Source organism: Salvelinus sp. IW2-2015, linkage group LG23 (genome assembly GCF_002910315.2).
Source record: "Salvelinus sp. IW2-2015 linkage group LG23, ASM291031v2, whole genome shotgun sequence".
Taxonomy (NCBI): domain Eukaryota; kingdom Metazoa; phylum Chordata; class Actinopteri; order Salmoniformes; family Salmonidae; genus Salvelinus; species Salvelinus sp. IW2-2015.
The window spans coordinates 41,678,161-41,704,664 of record NC_036863.1 but is presented as its reverse complement, the minus strand read 5'-3'; the positions used below and the strand labels follow the sequence as shown (position 1 = coordinate 41,704,664).

At 43.7% G+C, this 26,504-nt stretch overlaps 1 protein-coding gene across 1 annotated transcript; it reads left to right on the top strand.

The window, feature by feature from the left end:
* Window positions 1-6,487: 6,487 nt before the first annotated feature.
* fhl1b (four and a half LIM domains 1b) lies at window positions 6,488-24,791 on the top strand. Its single transcript, XM_023969028.2, has 6 exons — window positions 6,488-6,595; window positions 16,212-16,396; window positions 21,264-21,438; window positions 23,558-23,727; window positions 23,908-24,094; window positions 24,209-24,791. The coding sequence occupies exons 2-6, from the start codon at window positions 16,241-16,243 to the stop codon at window positions 24,358-24,360; spliced, it is 840 nt and encodes a 279-aa protein (XP_023824796.1). The 5' UTR covers window positions 6,488-6,595; window positions 16,212-16,240; the 3' UTR covers window positions 24,361-24,791.
* The last annotated feature ends 1,713 nt before the right edge of the window (window positions 24,792-26,504 follow it).

The window sequence follows — 26,504 nt, the reverse complement described above, 5'->3', positions numbered from 1 at the left end:
TCTCAATCCGAGTCTTTTCGGTGTGGAGCATCATTTGGCAGAATTTATGTCCCCGACCCCTCCTGTCTCAGCCTCCAGTATTTATGCTAAAATAGTTTGTGTCGGGGGGCTAGGGTCAGTCTGTTATATCTGGAGTATTTCTGCTGTCTTATCCGGTGTCCTGTGTGAATTTAAGTATACTCCCTCTTATTCTCTCACTTTTTTTCTCTCTTTCTCTTTCTCCTCTCTCTTTCTCTCGGAGGACCTAAGCCCTAGGACCATGCCTCAGGACTACCTGGCCTGATGACTCCTTGCTGTCCCCAGTCCACCTGGTCGTGCTGCTGCTCCAGTTTCAACTGTTCTGCCTGCGGTTATGGAACCCTGACCTGTTCACCGGACGTGCTACCTTGTCCCAGACCTGCTGTTTAAGACTCTCTCTCTACCGCACCAGCTGTCTCTAACTCTGAATGATTGGCTATGAAAAGCCAACTGACATTTACTCCCGAGGTGCTGACCTGTTGCACCTGACCTGTTGCATCTACAACCACTGTGATTATTATTATCTGACCCTGCTGGTCATCTATGAACGTTTGAACATCTTGGCCATGTACTGTTATAATCTCCACCCGGCACAGCCAGAAGAGGACTGGCCACACCTCAGAGCCTGCTTCCTCTCGAGGTTTCTTCCTAGGTTCCGGCCTTTCTAGGGAGTTTTTCCTAGCCACCGTGCTTCATAATTTGCATTGCTTGCTTGCTGTTTAGGGTTTTAGGTTGGGTTTCTGTACAGCACTTTGTGACATTGGCTGATGTAAAAAGGGCTTTATAAATACATTTGATTGATTGATTGCTTGATTAAAAGTGCAGCATCATTTGGCTTTCAAACGGCACTTCATTCAAAATGGTTGAAAATCGACCTAGAACCAAAGACAGTACAGTATGAAGATAGGCAAAAACTGCTTCTCCAATAGAAATCCTTGATCACAGTGTGGTGCCAGGAAAATAACCTCTCACTCAACATCAACAAAACTAAGGAGATGATCGTGAACTTCAGGAAATAGCAGAGGGAGCACCCCACTATCCACATCAATGGGACCGAAATGGTCCACCCACACAGAGAGTGTGTTGAAGAAGATTAGGAATCACTGGCCACTTTTAGAAATGGATCACTAGCCACTTTAATAATGTTCCGTATCTAGCATTACTCATCTCATATGTATAAACTGCACTCCACACTATTCTACGGTATCTTAGTCACTTTTAAATTGTGTTTACATATGGCATCACCCATTTCATATGTATATACTGTATTGTATTCTATACTACACCACTGACTGTTAAACAGCCATCTCCAGCACATCAGAGGCTGCTGCCTATAGACATAGATTAGGAATCACTGGCCACTTTAAGGAAATGAAACACTAGCCACTTTAATAATGTCTCCGTATCTTGCATTACTTGCATTACTCATCTCATATGTGTAAACTGTACTCCATACTATTCTACGGTATCTTAGTCACTTTAATTGTTTGTAAATATTGCATCACCCATCTCATATGTATATACTGTACTCTATACAATGACACTGTATCTTAGTCCAATGCCACTCTGACATATTTGTATATATATATTCTTAATCCATTCCTTACTTAGATTTATGTGTATTTTGGGTATATGTTGTCAAACTGTTAGACATTACTTGATAGATATTATTGCACTGTCGGAGCTAGAAGCACAAGCATTACGCTACACCCGCAATAACATCTGCGTATGTGACCTATACAATTTGATTTGATTTGATTTGATTTGGGCTGATAGGCAAACTGAAACGGATGGAGGAGCTTCTGGGTGGCGCTGAGAACATGACTCACAATTTTCTCAAGGCATTTCAATACTAGGGATGTCAAGGCGACAGGGCGGTAGTCATTCAGGCCAGAGGGATTAGATGCTTTAGGAATGGGTATAATTATTGAGTTTTTCCACAATACTGGCACGTGTTGCTGGTCGTTGACTCTCGCTTTGAGTCAACTACTCACCACATTTTAGCCACTGCAGTGCTAGCTAGCTGTAGTTTATGCTTTCAGTACTAGATTCATTCTTTGATCCTTTGATTGGGCGGACAACATGTCAGCTCATGCTTCAAGAGCTCTGACAGGTTGAAGGACATCCTCCGGAAGTTGTCATAATTACTGTGTAAGTCTATAGAACGGGGTGAGAACCCAGAGCCTCCTAGGTTTTGTGTTGGAGTTAATGTACCCAGAGGGGGACGGAAACTAGCTGTCCTCCGGCTACACCATGGTGCTACCCTACAGAGTGCAGCTGAGGCTACTGTAGACCTTCATTGCAAAACAATGTGTGATATTTAGTGTAGTTTTATCTAAAAAGGATAACTTTTTTGAATCTTTCACTATTTTTTTTACACATATTTATTTACACACATGTACGCACACGGTTTCAGCCTACCTTTCATAGGTGAGTCTATCACATGCTCATCTGTGTGTGCTTTGTCCTGCAGGTGTGGCGGCCATGTTGTTGTGTAGGAGGACTCAGGCTCACTACACCTTCAACGACCTTTCTTCTGACTCAAACCGCTACTGGAACAGATACCGGTCTATTGGTCTCTAAAACCATGCTGTTGGTTTTCGTTTGACAATGCCTGGCCTGACATTTGAATTTGGATTTTTGGTGTTAAATTGTTCGTTTTTCATGAGATAAACACAACAGTTCTAGCCATAACAATCCAGTCTTCAACTTGGACCCACCATTCGGGAAGCACTGTTCAATGGTGATTGTATGTACAGTATAGTGCAGTGCAGATGCAATGTTTAACATTATACGCTAGAGGGCACTCTTTGAATTTCGTTTGCAATGTAAAGGAAAGTCAGTTCATGTGATACACAATCAATGAAAATATGACGAGGCACTAAATGCCTTTATAGAGGTTATTCCTTTATTGATGATGATTGTGCTCCGACTACTATAAATCAAGCGCAGCAGTTTCATACAGGAAACCCGAATGTTGCATTAGCTGATAGCATTGCATCAAATAGATTCATCACACTACCCTTAATATGGTGGTCTATTTAGCCGACCAGGTTGAGCACACATTCTCTGATGGCTGGTGTTCTCGGTGACATTCTAATGCTGTAACATGCGTTACTCGCAATGCATATCTGTTTTCTGCTTTCCCACCACCCACCCCAGCCTCCACCTGTTTGGGATCTGCTTTTGTTTCAGTCAGGGGGATTGGTATAGCATGCCTTGTTCACTGCCTGTTATTATTATATCTTACATGATATATGCTCTGGCAGTGAGCTAACCCGAAAAAGCAGAGCCAAAAAGCCAAGACTAATGTATAGTAATCTCCTAATGAATTGCTAAAGGAGTCCGTGGCGTTTTGAGGATTAGATCTCTTGAGTGTGGCCTCCTCCAGCTACCTGAATCCGCTGTTGACTCACAGCGGCCCACCCCTTACTGCCACCCTGCCAGGCTGCTGTGGCACTTGGCACGCTGTCTCACCAGCCCTCAGGCATACGAGGTGAGTGTTCACAAGCAAACACACTCCCACACACACACACACTGGTAATGTAATGGTAGTGGTTCTTGATTCGTTCTCTCTCCAGAATGAAGGGCGCCTGCACAATGATGAATCTGACGAACTGAATGACGGCAATGCAACCATGTATTGTGACGTCACAATGAGCACCGATGCCTCAAGCACCCGCACCACCAACCACAAATGTCTGTCTGCCTCCACAAGGGGTGTGGCCTCCTTGAACCAGGTGGTGGAGCATGAACTGGTCATAAGGGGAACATGTCTGGTCCTGCCCATGGACGACCCCCCTGAGCCTACTGTGATTTGTACATATTAATGAATCCTTTACAGTAAATCATTTGGATTATTATAACTTGAAACCCAGCTCAATGTTATACCAATACACTGTGGAATATAATGTGTATGAGCAGACTTATTCATAAGCAGATTTATGTTAGGAGATTCCTGTCTATTCAAGTCTTGCTCTGTGCACTACAATGTCCTTATCCATAAGCAGATGCCTTTATACTGAATCTATTGACCTGAAGAAGGGTTTGGTATGATACTGTACAGAGCTGCTGTCTATGGAGTACACCCTGGCTTAATGTGTGTATGGGCTCCAAGACAGGAAACTGGAACTGTTACTCCGAGCTTCTGCTATGCAGGATTTGTTTTTGTTTTCTTTTTTAGTCAGGTAGGCAGAAACTAAATCTAAATCAAATCAAATTGTATTAGTCACATGCGCCGAATACAACTATGGACATATTCTGACATTTGTTCTATATTACATTTTTGTATTTGCTTTTATTGTCATCTTTATTTAATATAAGCCACTTGCGCTAACAAATTCTGCCCTACCACAGACAGTAGATAGTGTAACCACATGTTATGAGTACTGTAACTGTACCAGTGTATTGTAGTCAGTATATGAAAGGAATGCTTCACATAGTCTACCCTGGAACAAATCTAGTCTGTAAGTAGGGTTGTAGGTGGGGTTGTAGATATTTAGTATATAAAAGGCCAGTTGTTGAAGTAGCAGAAAATTCAACCTGAAAAGGTGAGGCAGTCTTTACTTGTTCCAACCGTATTTGGGTGTGTTATGCATGTCGTTTGAATGAGGAGACCAAGGTGCAGCGTGGTAGGCGAACATCTTACTTTTATTAAAATGAACACCGAAAAACAACAAAATACAAAACGAATGTAAAGTTCTGCAGGCTACACAACAACTCTACAAAATCAAGATCCCACAAACTAAGGTGGAAAAAAGGCTGCCTAAGTATGATCGATAGACAGCTGCCTCTGATTGGGAACCATACCAGGCCAACATAGAAATACAACATAGATTGCCCACCCTAGTCACACTCCGACCTAACCAAATAGAGAATAAAAAGGCTCTCTAAGGTCAGGGCGTGACAGGGTGTATGATATTGATGTATATTTTGTTTTTGCCTTGAAATGTGAATTCAAAAAATAAAGTTAAATTGGTGGATGTGGGGAGAAACAAAACCTTAGATCTGTATTATTCATTTGTACTTGACAAAGTTACTAACAGCACAATAAAAACAAATATTGTAGTTGAAATTATTTCAATACTTTTTATGTGAATGTTTTTTTTTGTTGCTATTACCAAAAAAAGCAAATCTATCTCACTCTGTGTGTATTTATGTACAAGTATGTTATAATTGTTAAACTGTAACTTGTTGTATATCACATAGGTCAGGGGTTTTCAAACATTTCTTTCCCAGAAACCCCTGCCCAGGCAAATCAGCGACCCAGGGACCCCATTATATGTTAGCATAACAAAACAACATCACGTCTTGTTTTATCATCAAGTGAATGATAATGGCAAGTAGAAGTAACGTTAATCAACATTTTATAATGAATAGATTTGGTAGACAGCCATTATTTTGAACTCCCCGCAGTTCATTGCAAGAGCAAGTGTGAACTCAGCAATCTAGCTAGGAAGCTAAAGGTATATTGGCGGAGTAGAGAAAATGTTGCTATTGTAAAGAAAATGTTATGCAATTCTTCAGATTTTTCTATTGAGCTGAGAGAACATTTTGCAGTTTTGAATCTAATTTCCTGCAAGTTTGGCATGGAGCTGAGAGACATTTTAGCTCAATGCATTTTGCCATGGCTAAATGTTCCTCTGCTCAAACAAAACAAAATCATTGGCCATGTGCCTTGAATGCCTGATTTTTTACATGTTTTGATTCTTCCTTAATGTCTAGCTTTTATTTGATTGTTAGTTCTCAAAGATGGTATTAAATAAATAAATATATATATAGTATTTTTTTTTATTCTGCTTGCTTTCTATCTGGTTTTGGTCGTTTAACTGTTTTTCCATCCTGAAAATTACCACTTCTATGCAGAAACAAGCCTGTAATTAGCGCCAATGACTGTAATTTCCTCCATATTAAAGGGATAGTTCGAGATTTTGGCAATGAAGCCATTTATCTACTTCCCCAGAGTCCGTTGAACCAGAACAGCTAGCATGCTAACTTCCAGTCATTGCGCTAACGCTAGTTAACATTGGCTCATGAAACTACTTCTAACTTCTTTCATACTGGATGCAAATACATACAAATGGTATCCATGATGGTATTCTGTTGCAGCTAGCGTTATTCATATTTTTGTTGATTAAATCACCCCAAAAATTCCCAGAAAAGTTTCCCAATTATATATTTTAGAAATCGCAGACCACCTGCAGTACCTCCGCAGATCCCAGTTGGAAAACCCCTAACATAGGCTACACTTTCAGTTTAAAACAATTGTGTAAAGAATAGTGCTACAATTAAAAACAAAGATCAATCAACATTTCAGACCAATTAGTAGGCGTATTGTTAATTCAACCATTTCCTGAAGACTTGGCCAATATATTCTGCATGGAAATACAGTACTTTTACGTTTATTCGAAGGCAGTCATATCCTGTCATGATTTATTACCCGATATCCTGCCTCCAGAGTGGTTTGCATTTTTTGTAAGTACCTTATACAGTAGTAGGCTATATCCTGTGCAGAAGAACTGGCGCTTGTGCAGATCAGGGAGAGCGTGCGCGTCCCACATAACCTCATTTGAACTTGGTAAGTTGCATGGACAGATCCAAATCTAGTCGTTATTGATTAATACAAGGACATTCGAAACTATTCGTAGACCTGTTGGCGAGGCATGTTTTTCGATTCAATTGTGAATGTAAAAGCTATGTAAACACGAATGTACAGTTAGTCAGTCCATATAATACAACATGGCAACATAGACTGATATTGTCTCTGATTTGCAACTTCGACTTCTGCATTTCATGTCTGTCTTTTATTCGAGAATCAGCAATACATACCGCATTTTAACAAGCCTATTAGTAATAGTTTTCTGCACATGAATTGGCTCCATGATGATTACATAGCAAACTCTGGCGACTTCAGTTAAATCCCCAGCGTTAATAATAGGAATATGCCTGCTTTAATAGATCGTTATCTTTCTTTAAACACCGAATACTATTTCATTTGAACCAATTAGAGACCTAAATAAATGCCGTAAGGCTATTTGCAATAATGCGTTGAGTTGGTTGGGGCGTTGGCTGAAATATCATATGCAACATGCTGACTTCTGAAAATCTTCCTCCAAAATCTGTTTCTTATTAAGATTTTTCAGTGTAGGGATGGACCTCTGGGACTGAGGCATGTGATGGCAGAAACATGCATCACCAAGATCAATTAAATGAATTCCTGTCCTCTCTCTATATATATCGCTCTCTCTCTCTTTATGTCTCGCACTCATTCTCTCACCTCCTCTCTCTCCGTCTCGGTGTGTCTGTGTCTGTCTGGCTAAAAGTCCAATTGTGTTATCGGACAGATGTTGGCCCAGAGATCGCTTCTTTCTGCAGCTTTCCCGCTCCCAGAAAAGAGCTAACGTCAGAGGTCGTACGCAGAAAATTAATTACTATGACCTCAGTGCTCCATAAAATCTTGAGTTGCTGATATTTCTGTATGGCTGCTATATAAAGCTGACTCTTATCCATCCTGTAAAGTGGTAGGCAGTATACCCCAAAGATCTTGACACCTAGGTAGTTTGTGTGTATGCATTGATATGTTTGTGTGTATGCATTGATATGTAGGCTACGTGTGCCTTTTTACAATTGTATGTAGTTCTGTGTTTGAGCTGTTCTTGTCTAATGATGTTCTGCATTATGTCATTCTGTATTATGTTTCATGTTTTGTGTGGACCCCAGGAAGAGTAGCTGCTGCTTTTGCAACAGCTAATGGGATCCTAATAAAATACCAAAATACCTACAGTACCAGTCAAAAGTTTGGACACACCTACTCATTCAAGGGTTTTTCTTTATTTTTCCTATTTTCTACATTGAAGAATAATATTGAAGATATCAAAACTATGAAATAACACATATGAAATCATGTAGTAACCAAAAAAGTGTTAAACAAATAAAAATATATTTTAGAGTTTAGATTCTTCAAAGTAGCCATCCTTTTCCTTGGCAGCTTTGCACACTCTTGGCATTCTCTCAACCAGCTTCAACTGGGATGCTTTTCCAACAGTCTTGAAGGACTTCCCACATATGCTGAACACTTTTCCTTCACTCTGCGGTCCAACTCATCCCAAACCATCTCAATTGGGTTTAGGTCAGATGACTGTGGAGGCCAGGTCATCTGATGCAGGACTCCATCACTCTCCTACTTGGTCAAATAGCCCTTACACAGCCTGGAGCTGTGTTGGATCATTGTCCTGTTGAAAAACAAATGATAGTCCCACTTAAGTGCAAACCAGATGGGATGGCGTATCGCTGCAGAATGCTGTGGTATTCATGCTGGTTAAGTGTGCCTTGAATTCTAAATAAATCACTGACAGTCACCAGCAAAGCACCATCACACCTCCTCCTCCATGCTTCACGGGGGGAAACACACATGCGGAGATCATCCGTTCACCTACTCTGCGTCTCACAACGTGTAACGTCTGTCTAATTCCTCCTCCTCGGATGAGGAGAAGGAGTAAGGGTCGGACCAAAATGAAGCGTTGAATGTAGACATCATGAATTTATTTGACAAGACGAACACTGACACGAACTACACTTGATAATTTACAAAATAACAAACAAATGCAGACCGACCTGAACATAAGAACTTACATATACACGAAGAACGCACAAACAGGTACAGACTACAAACAAACCGAAACAGTCCCGTGTGGCGCTACAAACACAGACACAAGAGACAACCACCCACAAACAAACAGAGTGAAACAGCCTACCTATATATGATTCTCAATCAGAGGAAATGAATAACACCTGTCCCTGATTGAGAACCATATAAGGCTAACAAACAATGAACCTAAACATAGAAACACGTAACATAGAATGCCCACCCCAACTCACGCCCTGACCAACTAAACACATACAAAAATAAGAGAAAACAGGTCAGGAACGTGACACAACGACATGGCGGTTGGAACCGAAAATCTCAAATTTGGACTCATCAGACCAATGGTCAGATTTCCACCGGTCTAATGTCCATTGCTCGTGTTTCTTGGCCCAAGCAAGTCTCTTCTTCTTATTGGTGTCCTTCAGTAGTGGTTTCTTTGCAGCAATTCGACCATGAAGGCTTGATTCACGCAGTCTCCTCTAAACAGTTGATGTTGAGATGTGTCTGTTACTTGAACTCTGTGAAGCATTTATTTGGGCTGCAATTTCTGAGGCTGGTAACTCCAATGAACTTATCCTCTGCAGCAGAGGTAACTCTGGGTCTTCCTTTCCTGTGGCGGTCCTCATGAGAGCCAGTTTCATCATAGCGCTTGATTGTTTTTGCGACTGTACTTGAAGAAACTTTCAAAGTTCTTGAAATGTTCCTGATTGACTGACCTTCATGTCTTAAAGTAATGATGGACTGTCATTTCTCTTTGCTTATTTCAGCTGTTCTTGCCATAATATGGACATGGTCTTTTACCATATAGGGCTATCTTCTGTATACCACCTCTACCTTGTCACAACACAACTGATTGGCTCAAAAGCATTAAAAATGCATTAACTTTTAACAAGGCACACATGTTAATTGAAATGCATTCCAGGTGACTACATCATGAAGCTAGTTGAGAGAATGCCAAGAGTGTGCAAAGCTGTCATCAAGGCTAAGGGTGACTACTTTGAAGAATCTCAACTATAAAATGTATTTTGATTTGTTTAACACTGTTTTGCTTACTACATGATAACATATGTGTTATTTCATAGTTTTGATGTCTTCACTATTATTCTACAATGTAAAAAATAGTAAAAATAAAGATAAACCCTGGAATGAGTAGGCGTGTCCAAACTTTTGACTGGTACTGTATATCTTTACATACAGTGCGCTCCAAAAGTATTGGGACAGGGACACATTTGTTGTTGTTTTGGCTCTGTACTCCAGCACTTTGGATTTGAAATGATACAATGACTGTGAGGTTAAAGTGCAGACTGTCAGCTTAAATTTGAGGGTATTTTTATCCATATTGGGTGAACCGTTTAGACATTACAGCACTTTTTATACATCGTCCCACCATTTTAGGGGACCAGAAGTATTGGGACAAATTCACTTCTACTGTATGTGTATTAAAGTAGTCAAAAGTTAGTATTTGGTCCCATATTCCTTTCACTCAATGATTAAATCAAGGTTGTGACTCTACAAACTTGTTGGATGCATTTGCTGTTTGTTTTGGTTGTATAAAAAAGTACGAAAATGTATCCACTCGCTACTGTAAATCGCTCTGGATAAGAGCATCCGCTAAGTTACTAAATTTTAAATGTAAATGTTTCAGATTATTTTGTGCCCAACAGAAATGATTGGTAAATCATGTATTGTGTCATTTTGGAGTCACTTTTATTGCAAATAAGAATCGAATATGTTTCTAACCACTTTTACATTAATGTGGATGCTACCATGATTACACATGGTCCCGTGTGGCTCAGTTGGTAGAGCATGGCGCTTGCAACGCCAGGGTTGTGGGTTCATTCCCCACGGGGGGACCAGGATGAATATGTATGAACTTTCCAATTTGTAAGTCGCTCTGGATAAGAGCGTCTGCTAAATGACTTAAATGTAAATGTATTACCGATATTCCTGAATGAGTCGTGAATAATGATGAGTGAGGAAGTTACAGACACACCAGTCTAGGCTAGCTACATCAGTCTAGCTTTTCTACCTGGAACACTAGCTAGATCACACTTTGCTCAATGAATAATATTTATTAGAGCCATGGAGGATGCTACCCTTACACAGGGAGAACCGAGCAGGTCTCCTGCCCCAACACGGACACACTCGTGTCCATGCTGGGCTATGATAGCAGGCATAGACAAACACCCCATGTGCATCACCTGCTTGGGGTTTGAGCACGCTAATGCAACACTCACTAACCCCGATTCCTGCGTACAGTGGTGTAAAGTACTTGAGTAAAAATACTTTAAAGTACTTAAGTAATTTCTTTGGGTATCTGTACTTTACTTTACAATTTATATTATTTACAACTTTTACTTCACTACATTCCTAAGGTAAATAATGTATTTTTTATTCCATACATTTTCCCTGACACCCAAAAGTTGTTGGGTGTACTGAATGTAGGATCGGACTTGTTGTCCAGAGGGAATCCCCTTTGCGGGGATTGGAGACTCCATCCCCAGATGGTGAACCAGATCTGGGAGAGATATGATATAGCCACCATAGATGTCTTCGCATCGCACAAAGATATGCACTGTCCGTTGTTCTTTGCAATAGCAGGATACGCACCACTGGGATTGGACGCGCTGGCATCTACTCTTTTCCTCCTCTATGCTTGATACTCCCCACCCTGAACAGAGTGATGGAACAATGATTATTCCTAATCTTGGTAGCCCCTCGATGGCCAGGGAGGCTCTGGTTAGCAGAGATCCTTCTCCTGCTTTACGACAATCCCTGGCAACTACCATTGCGAATTGAGAGATTTTCCATCCTCACCTAGGAACCATGGCCCTCTGGGCCAGGCCCGTGACAGGAGAAATCTGAATGCAACAGGCTTGCCTCTCAGAGTCATTGAGACTGTACAGTGCCAGAGCCCCTTCTACACCCTCACTGTATGGAAACATGTCGTGGGACCGAAAACAGATTATTCCTTTACCATTGCTCTGTATCTGAGGTTTAATGATTCTTGTAGGACCTTTTGGACAGAGGGAAAGCTTTCTCCACTGTTAATGTCTAACTAGCTGCTATCGCATATAGGCTTCAACATTAACAGAATAGGGAAACACCTTCTGTTATGTTGTTTCATGAAGGGAGCGAGTCGCGCTTACCCCCATTCTCCAGGCCTTTAGCCCCATCTTGGGATCTGTCTATTGTGCTTGAGGCAATTCCACAGCAACCTTTTGAGCCTCTGGAAGGCTTGGAGTTGAAATATCTCTCCTTCAAAACATCTTTGCTGATTGCCCTTACATTTGCAAAGCGAGTGAGTAAGCTACACGCACTGTCAGTCCACCACTCGTGCCTAAAGTTTGCTCCGGGGTTATCCAAGATAACATTGTTACCCAACCCCGCCATTACGCCTAAGGTCAGTTTCAATTGCAATTGTCTCGCCTTAGAGCTTATGGATTTCCACCCACCGCCCTTGACTTCTACAGAAGAAGGAGTGGTGAAGCTGTTGGGACTACCCTGGCTTCGGAGAACATGTCTGCGATACGGGAGTTAGCCATATCCCATTTTTAGAATGCTGTTCATTGACTACAGCTCAGCGTTCTACAGCATAGTGCCCACAAAGCTCATCACTAAGCTAAGGACCCTGGGACTAAACACCTCCCTCTGCAACTGGATCCTGGACTTCCTGACGGGCCGTCCCCAGGTGGTAAGAGTAGGCAACAACACATCTTCCACGCTGATCCTCAACACGGGGCCCCTCAGGAGTGCGTGCTCAGTCCCCTCCTGTACTCCCTGTTCACCCACGACTGCATGGCCAGGCACGACTCCAACACCATCATTAAGTTTGCTGACAACACAACGGTGGTAGGCCTGATCACATATAACGATGAGACGGCCTATAGGGAGGAGGTCAGAGACCTGGCAGTGTGGTGCCAGGACAACAACCTTTCGCTCAACGTGAGCAAGACAAAGGAGATGATCGTGGACTACAGGAAAAGGAGGGCCGAACACACCCCCATTCACATTGACGGGGCTGTAGTGGAGCGGGTTGAGAGTTTCAAGTTCCTTGGTGTCCACATCAGCAACGAACTATCATGGTCCAAACACACCAAGACAGTCGTGAAGAGGGCACGACAACTCCTTTTCCCGCTCAGGAGACTGAAAAGATTTGGCATGGGTCCCCAGATCCTCAAAACGTTCTACAGCTGCACCAGCGAGTGCATCTTGACTGGTTGCATCATCGCCTGGTATGGCAATTTGATCGTGAGACATCGAAACGAGTATTTGCGTAACCCCGGTTCTATGATAATATGAGTCGATGTCTCACCACATTTCCATGCTTGAAAGAGCGCAAGGAACAGAGGCATGCTTGAGAATTACCAGTGGGTGGGCGAGTGGCGTCTTATTCGGAGGAGAGGGGCTCACCTCATTCGCCACTCACCCTGTCTGTCTCCAACAGACATTGTGTGCGTCATTACTCGAGCCATAAGTGATCCACGAGTGAATCCGATTGTGAGACATCTCACTCATATTATCATAGAACCAGGGTTATGCAAGTAACCCAAGGTTTTGTTAGCTGTTCAGTGTCTGCTCTTTTCTGTACAACCTAACTTCTCAGTTACTGAGTTACTGAGTTCAGGTGAGCTCTTTAGGGAATGAGGTAATGAGAGAGAGCAAGAGAGRCCGGGGGGGGGGGGGGGGGGGGGGGCATACATTGCCTGTTTTGGCCTACTTTCAACCTTTTTACAAGTATCTGTGAAAGTGATCATAAGGTATGACTCACACAGATGTCTTGTAAAATGCCCATGTTGGTTGGTGTCAGTCAGCTGCTGATAGATATCTGGCTCATGTCTAGTAAAAGTGTATTGCTCGAAGGATAGTGTGTACTTGTGTGTGAACTAGACTATCGGCAGTTTCTGAGAATAGTTCAGCAGTTTTTGCAGACTGTTGACAGCTTGAAGCAGACTGTGCCACCAGTCTGCCAGACGTCCTGTTTCTCAGCTTTCCTCCACATTCTTTAGTGATAAGCTCATGCCAACATACCAGAACCTTTCAATGCTTCCCCAGCTGCTGAATTGTCTTCTCTGTGTTTGTGTTTGTGTGTGTGTGTGTGTGTGTGTGTGTGTGTTTGTTTGTGTGTGTTTGTTTGTGTGTATGTGTGCATGTGTCTAAAAGCTGTTTGAACCACAAGATGATGTCATTGTCCCAATTCTAATTAGGTCTCCCTCATCTGTGCCACTGGTTAGGGTGAGGTAAAGCACCAAACCCTTTTCCATGGCCAGAGGGATAAAAACAACTTTACTATAGAGAGAGAGAGAGGGAGGGGGAGAGAGGCCACAAGGCAGTATATGGCTTGCCAACCACTCTGGAATTCCGTAGAGTCCCGTGGCTGATGCATATCCTCTGCTGAGCGAGCCCTGGCCACAGATGCTCTGGTTTTGCCGTGTCCCCTCTCTGGCAGAAGCCCTTCACACATAACCAACTGGGATCCAGATGCTGGCACGCGATGTCAGAGAAGCAAGACTCCACCTCTCTGTTTCCCCCAATAGCTCTTATCGTTTCCACGGAGATCAGATCAATTCAGATCAAAGACGTTTGCTTACCTCTGACGTCACCGTCAGGGTCATTGTTAAGTTCCTGTGCGTACGTGTCTGCATGTGTCGACTGACCAGAAAACGGTGATGATAGCACGCAGCACAGAGCAGAATGGCTGGCCTATGAATGACGGTCATTGTTCTGAGTAGCTCAAGCTACCGCTGAATGCCAAACCACCCGGGCTACTGATAATGGTGGTGGTGGCTCACTCAGAGATAAAGAAAAGTCATTGACTTCTTTCATTTCAATGTTCTCTTCGGTCATACCTTAACATTGATGCCAGTTCTCCTTTTGGGGGGGGTGGGGGGTGGGGGGGTAAAAGCAACAGAAGAGGAGGGGAAAATGTGGATAACGTCACGTGTGTCTATGGAAGAGAGAGAGAGCAAGAGATGGGGAGGGGGGGGGGGTGCGCGATGGTGGAATAGAAGAAAAAAAGAAGGATTTCAACAGAGGAAGTGAAGAAGAGAAAAGACAGAGAAGGTGTGGGTTGGCCTCAGCTGTCAACTCAACAGAAGATACATTCGATTATGGAAACTTTCTGTGGGCCCTAGCCCCTCTCGTTTTTGTTTTCTCGTGCGCTTAAGTGATGCGTTAGTCTTTTACAGGTTACTACGGGAGATGAGGAGATGGTAGGGAAGATAGGTAGAGACAACATGTGACACGAATGAGCTCCAATTTGGTTTGTGCATTCAGACTGTGGTAAAATGCCACTGTCTGAAATATTGTAGTGCAGTGAAAAGGGACGAGCTATTTGAGTCTGTGGTCAGGTCTAAGGCAGTGGCAGACCTTCCCTGGGTTCTGACTGCTTTACACTGCACTTACAACAACAAGCTCTTTAACACGATTTTCTTTTTTCAGACACCGACGGTTCTTTATTGTAAGTGTTTGCACACAGCATATGGATTCTGTTGTATTAAACGTGCACATTTCTGTCATAGCGAACAATGGAATAACCGTACACTTTGTAGTAGATGAACGTAAGAGTCTAGTTTTTGTATGCTGTGGGTCCTTAGTACCTCTTCTGCTTCACAGAGGGGGTCCAAAGGGAGGGTACGCTCACTGGGTCTGTCAAAGAGCTGTGTCAACAGTCCAGATCTCACCACATTCATACCAGGCATTCCTTCATGTGCACACCTCCCTGCACAAACATACCGTTCACACGCACGAACGCATGTTCACACACAAACATACACACTCACACCTAGTACATGCACAAGAACACGCTGATATAGTAAAAAAGGTGTGTGTAGGCTATAATCAGTCTCCGTTGTTTAGGTTCCACTCGTTTTTACATATGGATTTGATTTATTTTCTGTCATCCTAACCCTACAATCAAGGATCTATTTGTGATCTATGGCAGGGCACATGGTGATTTTCTCCAGACCTTTTTATGCCCTTTTCAACCATCAGTCACAGTTCATTCTCCATTTTACAACATCCCTGCCCGTCATATTAGTTGGAGATAAGCATAATGTGAGGAACGTGCACAGTCTACCTTTTGTTTGCTGTGATTATACAACGAAGAAACCGGGCTCCAACCCGGTTCAATGTTCTTCCTTGTTAAAAGATGTTGAACAAATAGCATCTTATCAAAACCTCAGTAAATATTACAGCATGGTTTCCCTGGGAACGGAGTACACTCCAACTGTTGTTAACCGCTTTACATCCAGACCCAGGTTTTGATTGAATAGCGTTCCGTCTCTCTTTGTTCACAGTTCACTTTCATTCCCTCATATTGTTAGAGCTACACCACTAGAGCTACGCTGTCCCTCTGTGGCAATAAGAAGTAATGCAAGTGGCCAAGTAATGTAAAACCCAGTCATTACCACATCTGATAGCTTTCTATTGTATTGGTGTACTCTGCAGGACTTACAGCATTTTATTCTGACAATAGCTCCTGAAACATACCACGTGTGATAAACAGAGCAACAGCTCAGTATGTCCTCTACGCCTGTGTGTTTTTCAGGTGTTTGCTACCCGGCTGTTGATGTTGCCATGGCGAACAGTATGAACTGCAAATACTGCCGGGAGGACCTGAGTGGGAAGAAGTACGTTAAACAGGAGGAGAAGCCTGTCTGTGTCCGATGCCATGACAAGTTCTGTGCCAACAACTGCACTGAGTGCCGCCGTCCTATTGGCATCGACTCCAAGGTGTGTGTGTGTGTGTTCAGTGACACCTCCCATGTCTAATATACTGGCATGAAATGTATTTTACGTATTACATGTGTTATGTCTTTTTGTGTGTTTCCATATGGGTTTGTCTATACCTGCAAACTGTCAGCATGTGTTTTCATGGCAGCAGACTGTCTGTCTAGACTTGATAATGAGTGCACACTGTCTACACAGCAGGTGAGGGAGAAAACCATTCTGCTCCATTCTGCTCCTCCCTTCCTAAAGATAAAAACTTAAACAGGAAGTACCCGTGTAAGGACTGTTCAACTTTGGTCCGACCAATCGGAATCTATGCTTCAGGATTGTTTTTTCAATCTTGAAATGTATGCTTCAAGATTGATCACGCGGACTGGGATGTGTTCCGGGTTGCTTCTGAGTATAACATTGTAGTCCACACTGACTCTGTGACTGTGTTCATCAGGAGGTTATCCAAACCAAAAACCCGTGGATCGATGGCAGCATTTATGCAGAACTGAAAGCGCCAACCATCACATTTAACCACGGCAAGGTGACTGGGATGATGGACGAGTACAAACAGTCCAGCTATGCCCGCCGTAAGGACATCAAACAGGCAAAACATCAGTACAGAGACAAAGTGGAGTCACAATTCAACGGTTCAGACACAAGACATATGTTTCAGGGACTCCAGACAATCACGGATTATACAGGGAAAACCAGCCATGTCGCGGACACCAACACCTTTCTCCGGGACAAGCTAAACACCTTCTTTGCCCACTTCGAGAAAAACACATTGCCGCAGACGCAGGCCACCGACGTGGGCCACCACTGCTCACGAGGACTGTGAGCTCTCATTCTCCAGGGCCGACGTGAGAAAGATATTTAAACGTGTTAACCCTTGCAAGGCTGCCGGCCCAGACGGCATCCCTGGCTGCGTCCTCAGAGCATATGCAGACTAGCTGGCTGGAGTGTTTACAGACATATTCAATCTCTCCCTATCCCAGTCTGTTGTCCCTATTTGCTTCAAGCTGTTCACCATAGTTTCTGTACCCTCATCATTAAGCTCAGGGCCCTTGGTCTGAACACCTCCCTGTGCATCTGGGTCCTTGACTACCTGACAGGCCGACCCCAGGTGGTGAAGGTAGGCAACAACACGTCCGCTATTCTGATCCTCAACACAGGGGCCCCACAAGGGTGTGTGCTCAGCCCCCTCCTGTACTCCCTATTCATCCATGACTGCGTGGCCACTCAATCATAACGTTTTCAGACAACACAACAGTGCTAGGCCTGATTACCAACAACAATAAGACAGTCTACAAGGAGGAGGTGAGGGTCCCCTTCTACAGATGCACCATTGAGAGCATCCTGTTGCGCCATGTCACCGCCTGGTACGGCAAATGCACCGTCCGCAACCGCAGGGCTCTCCGGAGGGGGGTGCGGCCAGCCCAACGCATCACCAGGGGCACACTGCCTGTCCTCCAGGACATCAACAGCACCCGGTGTCCCAGGAAGGCCAAGAAAATCATCAAGGTCCTCAGCCACCAAGCCACAGCCTGTTCACAGCCTGTTCGCAGGCGCATCAAAGCTGGGACTGAGAGACTGATAAACAGCTTCCATCTACAAGCCATCAGACGGTTAAATAGTCACCACTAGCCAGGCTCCGCCCAGTACCCTGCCATCAACTTTAGTCACACGTGAAATGCTTACTTAGAAGCCCCTAACCAACAATGCAGTTTAAAAAATATGAATAAGAATAAGAAATAAAAGGAACAAGTAATTAAAGAGCAGCAGTAAAATAACAATAGCGAGACTATATTGTCACGAACGTTGGTTGAATTAACGGACCAACGCGCAGCGTGCATAGAGTTCCACATGTTTATTGGATGAAACTCACAGAAAACAATAAAGCACAAAACGAAACGTGAAACTAATGTAGTGCTCGCAGGCAACTAGACATAGACAAGATCCCACAAAAACCCAGTGGGAAAAGGCTGCCTAAATATGATCCCCAATCAGAGACAACGATAGACAGCTGCCTCTGATTGGGAACCATACCAGGCCAACATAGAAATGAAAAAACTAGACTACCCACCCTAGTCACACCCTGACCTAACCAAAATAGAGAATAAAAGGATCTCTAAGATCAGGGCGTGACATATATTCAGGGGTTACCGGTACAGAGTCAATGGGGTCACCGGTTAGTCGAGGTAATTGAGGTAATATGTACATGTAGGTAGAGTTATTAAAGTGACTATGTATAGATAATAACAGAAAGTAGCAGTGGCGTAAACGAGTGGGTGGCGGGCAATGCAAATAGTCTGGGTAGCCATTTGATTAGATGTTCAGGAGTCTTATGGCTTGGGGGTAGAAGCTGTTTAGAAGCCTCTTGGAACTAGACTTGGCACTCCGGTACCGCTTGCCATGCGGTAGCAGAGAGAACAGTCTATGACTAGGGTGACATGAGTCTTTGACAATTTTTAGGGCCTTCCTCTGACACCGCCTGGTATAGAGGTCCTGGATGGCAGGAAGCTTAGCCCCAGTGATGTACTGGGCCGTACGCACTACCCTCTGTTGTGCCTTGCGGTCTGAGGCTGAGCAGTTGCCGTACCAGGCAGTGATGCAACCAGTCAGGATGCTCTTGATGGTGCAGCTGTAGAACCTTTTAAGGATCTGAGGACCCAGCAGGAATAGGGGAAATAGGTTTTGTCATGCCCTCTTCACGACTGTCTTGGTGTGCTTGGACCATGTTTGTTTGTTGGCGATGTGGACACCAAGGAACTTGAAGCTCTCAACCTGCTCCACTACAGTCCCGTTGATGAGAATTGGGGCGTGCTCGGTCCTCCTTTTCCTGTAGTCCACAACCATCTCCTTTGTCTTGATCACATTGAGGGAGAGGTTGTTGTCCTAGCACCACACGGCCAGGTCTCTGACCTCCTCCCTATAGGCTGTCTCGTTGTTGTCGGTGATCGGGCCTACCACTGTTATGTCATCAGCAAACTTAATGATGGTGTTGGAGTTGGACCTCGACGTGCAGTCATGAGTGAACAGGGAGTACAGGAGGGGGCCGAGCACGCACCCCTAAGGGGCCCCTGTGTTGAGGATCAGCATGGCGGATGTGTTGTTACCTACAACTTACCACCTGGGGGCGGCCCGTCAGGAAGTCCAGGATCCAGTGTTTAGGTGTTTAGTCCCAGGTTCCTTAGCTCATTGATGAGCTTTGAGGGCACTATGGTGTTGAACGCTGAGCTGTAGTCAATGAATAGCATTCTCACATAGGTGTTCCTTTTGTCCAGGTGGGAAAGGGCAGTGTGGAGTGCAATAGAGATAGCATCATCGGATCTGTTTGGGCGGTATGCAAATGTATGTGGGTATAGGATTTCTGGGATAATGGGGTTGATGTGAGCCATGACCAGCCTTTCAAAGCACTTCATGGCAACAGACGTGAGTGCTACGGGTCGGTAGTCATTTAGGCAGGTTACCTTAGTGTTCTGCTTAAAACATGTTGGTATTACAGACTCGGACAGGGAGAGGTTGAAAATGTCAGTGAAGACACTTGCCAGTTGGTCGCAGTACATGTCTTTGTCATCCATCTGGCTCTGCGGCCTTGTGAATGTTGACCTATTTAAAGGTCTTACTCACATCAGCTGCGGAGAGTGTGATCACACAGTCGTCCGGAATAGCTGGTGCTCTCATGCATGTTTCAGTGTTATTTGCCTCGAAGCGAGCATAGTAGTAGTTTAGCTCGTCTGGTAGGCTCGTGTCACTGGGAAGCTCTCGGCTGTGCTTCCCTTTGTAGTCTCTAATGATTCGTTGGAGGGCATAGCAGGGTTTCTTTTAAGTTTCCGGGTTAGAGTCCCACTCCTTGACAGCGGCAGCTTTAGCCTTTAGCTCAGTGCGGATGTTGCCTGTAATCCATGGCTTCTGTTTGGGGTATGTACGTATGGTCACTATGTGGACAACGTCATTGATGCACTCCTCAATGCCATCAGAGGAATCTAGGAACATATTCCAGTCTGTGCTAGCAAAACAGAACTGTAGCTTAGCATCTGTTTCATCTGACCATTTTTTTATTGACTGAGTCACTGGTGCTTCCTGCTTTAATTTTTGCTTGGTAGATAGGTAGATAGTGTGGTCTACAGCTTATCATGAGATACTCTACCTCAGGCGAGCAGCACCTTGAGACTTCCTTAGATGTCGTGCATAGTCCACCCCTCCTTGTCTTACCAGTCACCGCTGTTCTATCCTGCCGATACAGCGTATAACCAGCCAGCTGTGTGTTGATAATGTCGTCGTTCAGCCACGACTCTGTGAAGCATAAGATATTACAGTTTTTAATGTCCCGTTGGTAGTTTAATCTTCCTCGTAGGTTGTCGATTTTATTTTCCAATGATTGCACGTTAGCTAGTAGAACGGAAGGCAGGGGGGGTTTATTCGATCGCCTACAAAATCTCAGAAGGCATCCCGACCTCCTTCCTCTTTTTCATCGTCTCTTCACCAAATGACGGGTATTTGGGCCTGTTCCCGGGAAAGCAATATGTCGTTCACGTCGGGCTCGTCTGACTCGTTAAAGGAAAAAAAGCTTCTGCCAGTTCGTGGTGAGTAATCGCTGTTCTGATGTCCAGAAGTTATTTTCGATCATAAGAGACGGTAGCAGCAACATTATGTACATTATGTATTATTTTTGGGATGTGTGTGTATTGTTTTGTATTGTTAGGTATTACTGCACTGTTGGAGCTAGGAACATAAGCATTTCACTACACCCGCGATAACATCTGCAAAATATGTGTACGCAACCAATAACACTAGGTTTGATTTAAAAACATTGACTTTCTTTCCCTCCTCCATTCCCTTCTTCTCTCTGCCCTCCGTCCTCCCTTCCTTCCTTCAGGAGTTGCAACATAAAGGCCGTTATTGGCACGCAGACTGCTTTCGCTGCTACAAGTGCTACAAGCCATTAGCCAAGGAGTCCTTCAGTGCTAAGGATGACCGCATCATGTGTGGGAAGTGCAGCTCCCGGGAGGATGCCCCTCGTTGTCACGCCTGCTACAAAGCCATTCTAGCCGGTAAGGGACACTATGGGCTAAGACTCACTGATTTGCGTTGACATTAAATGAAGCTAGTTCTATTTATGCCCTCTGTATGATTAATTTCTTAGGTGCTCTCCATCACGTGAACTTAGATTAGTAAACACTTTCCTGAATTTCAGTTAAGTGGAAATCTGCAGTTCAAACAATAACAAAGTGGACACCCCACCACTGTTTTGATAAATAGCTGAGGGTTGGGGCTGGAGAAATGTAACCAGTTTCAAATGCATAGACAGAGCTATAGATGGAATGACTGACCATCCATGGATGTTTTGAGGCTATTCAGTATTTGTTTACAATGACATTATTTACAACCAATGGAGTAAAACAAGCTTGTATTTGGGGTTCTGATGGGGTACGACAGTTGAACTAAGCTCATAAGGCATTTATAAGTTATATTCATCAAGAATCAATAGGTATATCTGCAATCCGCCCTGGCATGCTGTCAATTAACTTCTGGGCCACATCCTGACTGATAGCAGCCCATTCTTGCATAATCAATGATTGGAGTTTGTCAGAATTTGTGGGGTTTTGTTTGTCCACCCGCCTTTTGAGGATTGACCACAAATTCTCAATGGGATTAAGGTCTGGGGARTTTCCTGGCCATGGACCCAAAATATCGATGTTTTGTTCCCCGAGCCACTTAGTTATCACTTTTGCCTTATGGCAAGGTGCTCCATCATGCTGAAAAAGGCATTGTTCATCACCAAACTGTTCCTGGATGGTTGGGAGAAGTTGCTCTCGGAGGATGTGTTGGTACCATTCTTTATTCATGGCTGTGTTCTTAGGCAAAATTGTGAGTGAGCCCACTCCCTTGGCTGAGAAGCAACCCCACACATGAATGGTCTCAGGATGCTTTACTCTTGGCATGACACAGGACTGATGGTAGCGCTCACCTTGTCTTCTCCGGACAAGCTTTTTTCCGGATGCCCCAAACAATCGGAAAGGGGATTCATCAGAGAAAATGACTTTACCCCAGTCCTCAGCAGTCCAATCCCTGTACCTTTTGCAGAATATCAATCTGTCCCTGATGTTTTTCCCGGAGAGAAGTGGCTTCTTTGCTGCCATTCTTGACACCAGGCCATCCTCCAAAAGTCTTCGCCTCACCGTGNGCGCTCACCTTGTCTTCTCCGGACAAGCTTTTTTCCGTATGCCCCAAACAATCGGAAAGGGGATTCATCAGAGAAAATGACTTTACCCCAGTCCTCAGTAGTCCAATCCCTGTACCTTTTTCAGAATATCAGTCTGTCCCTGATGTTTTTCCTGGAGAGAAGTGGTTTCTTTGCTGCCCTTCTTGACACCAGGCCATCCTCCAAAAGTCTTCACCTCACTGTGCATTCAGATGCACTCACACCTGCCTGCTGCAATTCCTGAGCAAGCTCTGTACTGGTGCTGCCCCGATCCCGCAGCTGAATCAACTTTAGGAGACGGTCCTGGTGCTTGCTGGACTTTCTTGGGCACCCTGAAGCCTTCTTCACAACAATTGAACCGCTCTCCTTGAAGTTCTTGATGATACGATAAATGGTTGATTTAGGTGCAATCTTACTGGCAGCAATATCCTTGCCTGTGAAGCCCTTTTTGTGCAAAGCAATGATGACGGCACGTGTTTCCTTGCAGGTAACCATGGTTGATAGAGGAAGAACAATGATTCCGAGCACCACACTCCTTTTGAAGCTTCCAGTCTGTTATTCGAACTCAATCATCATGACAGAGTGATCTCCAGGCTTATCCTCATCAACACTCACATCTGTGTTAACGAGAGAATCACTGACATGATGTCATCTGATCCTTTTGTGGCAGGGCTGAAATGCAGTGGAAATGTTTTTKGGGGATTCAGTTCATTTGCATGGCAAAGAGGGACTTTGCAATTTATTGCAATTCATCTGATCACTCTTCATAACATTCTGGAGTATATGTAAATTGCCATCATACAAACTGAGGCAGCAGACTTTGTGAAAATTAATATTTGTGTCATTCTCAAAACTTTTGGCCACGACTGTATAAATATATATCATTAATTCAAAAAATGTATGTACCAATTGCAGATTGCCCCTTTAAACCATCATAGAGACTGATGTGTGCTTTTTTCTTCCTAAAGGCTCTGAGAATGTGGAGTATAAAGGCAATGTGTGGCATGAGGACTGCTTCACCTGTTACCAGTGTAAAAAACCCATCCGCTCCCAAAGCTTCCTGACCAAAGGCACTGACATCTACTGTGGCCCTTGCCATGAGAAGAAGTTTGCTAAGACCTGTGTCAGCTGTAAGCAGGTAACATAAAGATTTCATTTTTTTCAATGACCTCCAAATTCTTGGATATCATTGATGGATGTTCATTTTCAATAAGCCAATTGGACCAAAGTGGTTGATTTGAAACCAATGGTTCTCCTGTATAAAGGGCGTGAGGATTCCCCTCTAAACTGACTTGACTCTCTGCCGACCCCTGTCTAGGCCATCACCTCCGGGGGAGTGAACTACCAGGAGCAGCCATGGCACTCAGAATGTTTCGTCTGCAGCTCCTGCCGAAAGCCTCTGTCTGGGACCCGCTTCACCTCCCACGAGGAGAAGGCTTTCTGTGTGGACTGCTACAAGACTACTGTAGCCAAGAAATGCAGCGGCTGCCAGAACCCCATAACAGGTCAATACACGCTCGCACACACACACACACACACACACTCTCTCTCTCCAACGCCACTACTGAACGATTGTACACATTTGTAATTGTTTGTTGTTTATTCTCTGTCCCATCCAGGCTTCGGCAAAGCCACCAATGTGGTGAACTACGAGGGCAGCTCGTGGCATGAGTACTGCTTCAACTGCAAGAAGTGTTCCCTGAGCCTGGCTAACAAGCGCTTTGTGGCCAACGGAGGGAACATCTTCTGCTCCGACTGTGCCAAGGTCTGAGGCGAACTTGGAACAGAAGCAGTGGGTCTGCCGTGCCAGCTTTTCAGGGTGTGAAGCTGAAAGCAATTGTTTTACTTTTCATTTTACAGCGATAGCGAGGGATTCAAATATTCTGATGAAATCTGTGGATTCAGTGGGGTAATCGAGTTTTTTCCTAAAGATTGGGGTCATGTTCTATAGGAGACATTTCAACCCTGGGGAACATCATAACCGTAGCTGTTAATTCAAAGGTCTTAAAGGGGAAAACAGTGTCCCAGAGAGATTGCTTAGCTAATAGTTATTGTGATGGGTAACTATAAGCACTTTTAATGTGTCACTTACCGCGCACAAAGCCAATGAAAATATATGAAAATCCAATATAATGAACTGCATGTCTGGTGTCTTGCATTTGTGGATCTGTAATCAGCAATAAACAAATATATTTCCACAAAGTTGTGTGATTTCCTTTTTCTGTGTTCCCAAGCATTGAGAGGGACTCTGGTTTCTTTTGTCATGGTCGTTGTAATTACATTGAATTGTCATATATTGGGTTCAGTATATACTAGGTATAACATCCTTATTCAAATAAAAATACAAAATCTCAGACGCATGGACAAATGCCTAATTTATCCAGCAACACAGACATTTTACTGTACGGTTTGTGTGCCATCAAAACCAAGAGATTGAAAATGTAACAAACATCCATTGATTATAAGCATTTGGAGAGAGCAGTAATGTAGGGAAGAGAAGAGCTCACCCTGAAGGCTGATTCACTGTCACAGCATATTAAGCAAAGAAGGAGTAGTCGAGGGGGGGTGGAGCGACAGTCAGGTCGAGGTTTTCCATGTGTGTGTACACCTACATGTCTCACTGACACTAGAAAACACCATCGGTCTCATCCATCCATTCAGGGGTAGATACGATGCTTAATAACGCCATACAATAGGCTAGTATATATCAGGACCCTCTGCAGTCAGATAGCTGCCTGTTGTATGCCTCCTAATGATTTGGTAAGTCAATTTACCATTTATATTACTGACCTTTTAAAATGTACTTTAAGACAATGGTTTACACAGTGATAAAGTGTAAAGTGACGTTTTGAACTTTATTCTCTGTTTAGAATATCAATTTCCAACTCAATTTCATTTGAATCTTAATGTCATCTCTCATTCATGTCATACATTGTCATCTTTTATGATTGTCCATAATTCTGTTAGGATTATTATAAATATTCATTACTGTAAATATTGTCAGTCTCATTTGGAATTCAATTCAACCGTCCCTCAAAGGACTAGAAAGGGCTTTGGCAGTGGAAGCAATATAATAGAAACAAAATATGCAAACACATGAACACAGTGCAATTGGGTAGCTACATTTGCTTTGTTATTGTATTGTGTTGGATAATAGCAGTTTAGACAACTGCCCTGTAAAGTGTTTACCCAAATGCAAAGCTTATACAATGATTGATAGAGTGATACTACAGAGAACCACATTTTGTCCTACAAAATCCGATCTTCAGAGATGACATTTTAAAGATAGGTAAAACATCAGAGTAAAAGCTTGAGAACGGGTCTCATTCTTATTTATGTTTATTTCAGAGCCGTGATGAAGTTTAGCAAGACACTCCTCCTTCTCAGCCTGTCTCTACTGAGCTGTGGCTCTCCCCAGGATCCAGGTTAGCAGCTGGCCACGGCACTCAGCACTCTTTACTCACACTCAGTAACACACACAACTGATCAATAACGCGCCACACGTTGCCAATTCTCTGAGAAACACTGTATCTGTAGGATGTGTAAGTTCATCATGGAGATATACACTGAGTGGACAAAACATTAGGAACGCCTGCTCTTTCCATGACATTGGCTGACCAGGTGAATCCAGGTGAACGCTACAGTATGATCCCTTATTGATGTCGCTTGTTAAATCCACTTCAGTCAGTGTAGATGAAGGGGAGGAGACAGGTAAAAGTGGGATTTTTAAGCCTTGAGACAATTGTGACATGGATTGTGTATGTGTGCCATTCAGAGGGTGAATGGGCAAGACAAAATATTTAAGTGCCTTTGAACAGGGTATGGTAGTAGGTGCCAGGTGTACCGGTTTGAGTGTGTCAGGAAATGCAACGCTGCTGTGTTTTTCACGCTCAACAGTTTCCCGTGTGTATCAAG